The following is a 3,367-nucleotide window of genomic DNA, read 5'->3' on the forward strand; positions in this document are numbered from 1 at the left end:
GCTGTGCTGGGGTTAAAATCCAGACATCAGACTGGAAGACTGCTGATTACAGACACAAGCAGGAACTATATCAAGTCTCCAGATGCTGTGTCTGTGTGCTTAGGCACACACAGTCTAACATACCAATTCTAGAAACTGTGAAATTGCATTTGCTGAGGAAATAAGTTCTGTACAACTTTACAAGGAAATGGTCAGATGGTCAGACGACACTAAAGTTTAAGTCCAACTTCTGAGTTCCAATTCCATTAACTGGTTAGAAGAGACACAGGCACAAAACAAACCACAAGCATACATATATAGATGATGATGATGATGAAATGATGAAATCATTTGCTCACAGTAACTTTAATTTCATCAAAGGTTTGTCATCAAGGTTTTTCTTCAACAGGTCTGGTGAGGTCTACTTTCAACACCGTTGCATCTCTCTGCCCCCTCAGACCATGCAGGTATGTCTGAGGGTTGGGGACATTGCTTCCGCTCTCTCTCATGGTTTGGGAGACAGCTTCCTTCGGCAGCCATGTTTGGCTAACGTTGTCCCGTCTCATGTGGCTCAGGTTGGTCTGCATTGAGTGAGTAACTGTTGTCCGAATATTAGCCTTAGATTATGGAGCACAAAAGAGGTTTATTAGACTGAAAATAAAAGAATGTCAATCTGTGTTGCAGCAGCGGCAGACATTCAAGCTGCTAGAGATACATTAATACAAAGCAGAAATCAGTTTGGTCTTAAACACCTACAACTCTTAACTTTATAATGCATTGGAAAATATAGATATAAAATTTCATACACGGGAATATATTGCTTAATGCATTGAAAAATATATCCAGTATACTGCGCTACATGCAGTATACTGGTTTCATGCCTGTGGACACTATTAAACATGTATGGGTCTGGCTCACCAGTTTAATGGCTTTTCGTCTTAGCTCCCACTCGTTCCACTCGTATGACTTGTCAATGTGTGTTTCCACTGGATGGGTGTCGGTTTGTATTCCAATTTCCCGCTTGTTGATGTGCATAGGCCATAAACTTTGACCTGGTTCTCTCTGCAAAACCACAGCAGAGACAGCACCTGAGATCAGGAACGCTGTGTTCCTAAAGCTAACAAGGGAACAGATCATATGCACTCAAGATGTTTACTATGAAACTGAAGAGTACAGTTGGTGTTACACAAAAAGGGAAATACATTTTACTGTGGAGTCTCATTTTCAAAATGAAACTTCTTTCTTGGTGAAATGTTTCAAATTTACAGAAAAGAACAAAGAGCCATATTACCCTGGTAAAGATACCAACCTCAGAGTATGAGCGCGCACTGGGAAGCTGCTGATGGAGTCTGAGAAGCTGAAAAAGTTCTGGGAAAAATTTGGATTTTTCTGCCACCTGAGCAACAAAGTCATCTGGAGAGGAGGCAAATGCCAAAGCTGCCTCCCTGGAGCTGAAAGCATAGAACCTCTCCTTGTGTTCTAGAACTCCAATAGATGGATTTCCTGCAATAATAGATATTTACTTTATTTTAAGCCCCAAATTAACTATACCTCCAGTTTGTTTCTGATATGAAATGTTTCTGATTAAAAACAAAGAATTGCTTTTGTATTTACACATCCATGTCAAAAGCTTTTGTACTCTTGACAACAATAAATGGAACAGCTTACTGATGATACAACAATCAAGCTTCTTATCTTGTCAAAGTGTTTGGCAGCCTGTTCAGTGAGGCCAAATGAAACGTCTCAACTACACATGAACAATAAAGTCCAGCACATTGAGAAGCAGTTTTAGCCATTAGCCATCGCCATGCTGAACGCTGCTGTGATCAATTTGACCTGCTCAGTTTTATGTCTATACTTTAGTTCAGTTTTAAGTCGACTTTTATCAAAGGATAGGTAATTATTTATTGTTGTTTTTTTAAGTGAGACATGGTTTTTTTTTTCTGGAGAATTGCACCCAGATTTTTTAATAAATAAATAAAACTCCTATTCTATTTTGAGGAGATGAATATGTTTGTTTTTTTGTGATTTTCTTTGTGTTTTAGGTGAGCACTACCTGGAAGTAGCAGACCGTCTCTGTTCACGAACATGTAACCACAGAAACCATTGTACTCTAGCGGCAGCTCCTTCAGTCTGTCATTTGCATGAGGCAGGAGCCAGGCCTGTGTGTTTACCAGATTCGGGTCAATCTGCTCAACTGGAGGAGGAATCAGAAAACAGCAGAAGCCTGAACCCTCAAATCCACTGTCACTCATAAAGTCTGCTTTTCTAGCCTTTAACTAAACTTGATCAGCATGTTTTATTTGTACATTCAGGGTTGACATTAGTCACATTGCCATACCTGAGGACGCTGCCAGTCTATTGGCGTCGGTCTTTACTTCTGTTGCCTCCAGCAGGCTGTCCAGATACGCCTTTGAAAACCTCTTAGCCTGGGACACGAGGAAGGGTTTGAGACCGACTGTGATGTTACTGAGAATGTGGAGCAGTTCTGCCTCATCCTGGAGCTCAAACCACAACTTTGTCACAGCCTTGAACAACGGCTGAAAAAACAAGGTTCAATAAGTAACTGATCAGAAGCAGTTGTTTCAACAACATCAAAGATATACAAGACACAATGCACAGCAAGATGAAGCTCAAAGGAGACAGAGCTTTTAGTGTTACTGCTACAAAATTATAGAACAATCTCCTATTGCACATCAGAAATGCCCCTTTAAAACTCTCTGTTAAACACATTTTACAGAGACATTTGCTTTTACTTTTGTTTTAGTGTTTTATTGACCTTATTGTTGTTTTAAACCTATTTTCTAAGATGGCCAGTATTGCGGAGCTTTTACCTTCCGGTGTGATGGAGGTGTGTGGGTGTGTGAAGATCTCTGTCATGAGCTGTACTTCCTCCAGGTAGGAGCTGTTCTAGCTGAAGCACCATGTTGTTCTCGCTCTCTGGCTGTGGCACACGCAGCCTTTAGCAGCGTCCATGCAGCGAGCCGTGGCAACAGCAGAACATTTAACGTATACGTTTTGTGATGATAATATTGTTTAATTTGGGGTCTTCAGGTTATCTTTGTCTGTGATTAACATTAGTTTGGTAAGCTGAAATATTTAAATGGAACAGAAAAGAAAATAAACAAAAAATCTGTAAGAGAGTGAATACTTTTTCAAGGCACTGATTTTGATTTTATACAGTAGCACTGATTTTGATCAGTGTTGACATGATGACGCTAAGCTTTGGTTGGTTGGTTGGTTGGTTGGTTGGTTGGTTGGTTGGACAGATCAGCTACAAACTAAGTGCATACCTCGACACAGATAAGACCTTTAGCTAGCTAGACCATAAAAAAACAGCAATTATTTTTTTACCTAATGGTCATTTTTGGTCTTTTGTGTCAAAAAT

At 40.0% G+C, this 3,367-nt stretch overlaps 1 protein-coding gene across 1 annotated transcript in view; it reads right to left on the reverse strand.

Moving 5' to 3' along the window:
- Positions 1-320: 320 nt before the first annotated feature.
- The window catches only part of cfap206 (cilia and flagella associated protein 206), a 16,781-nt gene continuing 13,734 nt past the window's right edge, over positions 321-3,367 (reverse strand). The window contains exons 8-12 of the mRNA XM_015028131.1: positions 2,321-2,519; positions 2,036-2,176; positions 1,289-1,482; positions 898-1,041; positions 321-596 (exon numbers count right to left, since the gene is read on the reverse strand). Of these exons, the coding sequence (XP_014883617.1) occupies positions 369-596; positions 898-1,041; positions 1,289-1,482; positions 2,036-2,176; positions 2,321-2,519 (906 nt within the window). The 3' untranslated portion in view covers positions 321-368. The remainder of the gene's footprint in view (positions 597-897; positions 1,042-1,288; positions 1,483-2,035; positions 2,177-2,320; positions 2,520-3,367) is intronic.

Source organism: Poecilia latipinna, unplaced genomic scaffold (assembly GCF_001443285.1).
Source record: "Poecilia latipinna isolate Pla-1442-1.1 unplaced genomic scaffold, P_latipinna-1.0 Scaffold114, whole genome shotgun sequence".
Taxonomy (NCBI): domain Eukaryota; kingdom Metazoa; phylum Chordata; class Actinopteri; order Cyprinodontiformes; family Poeciliidae; genus Poecilia; species Poecilia latipinna.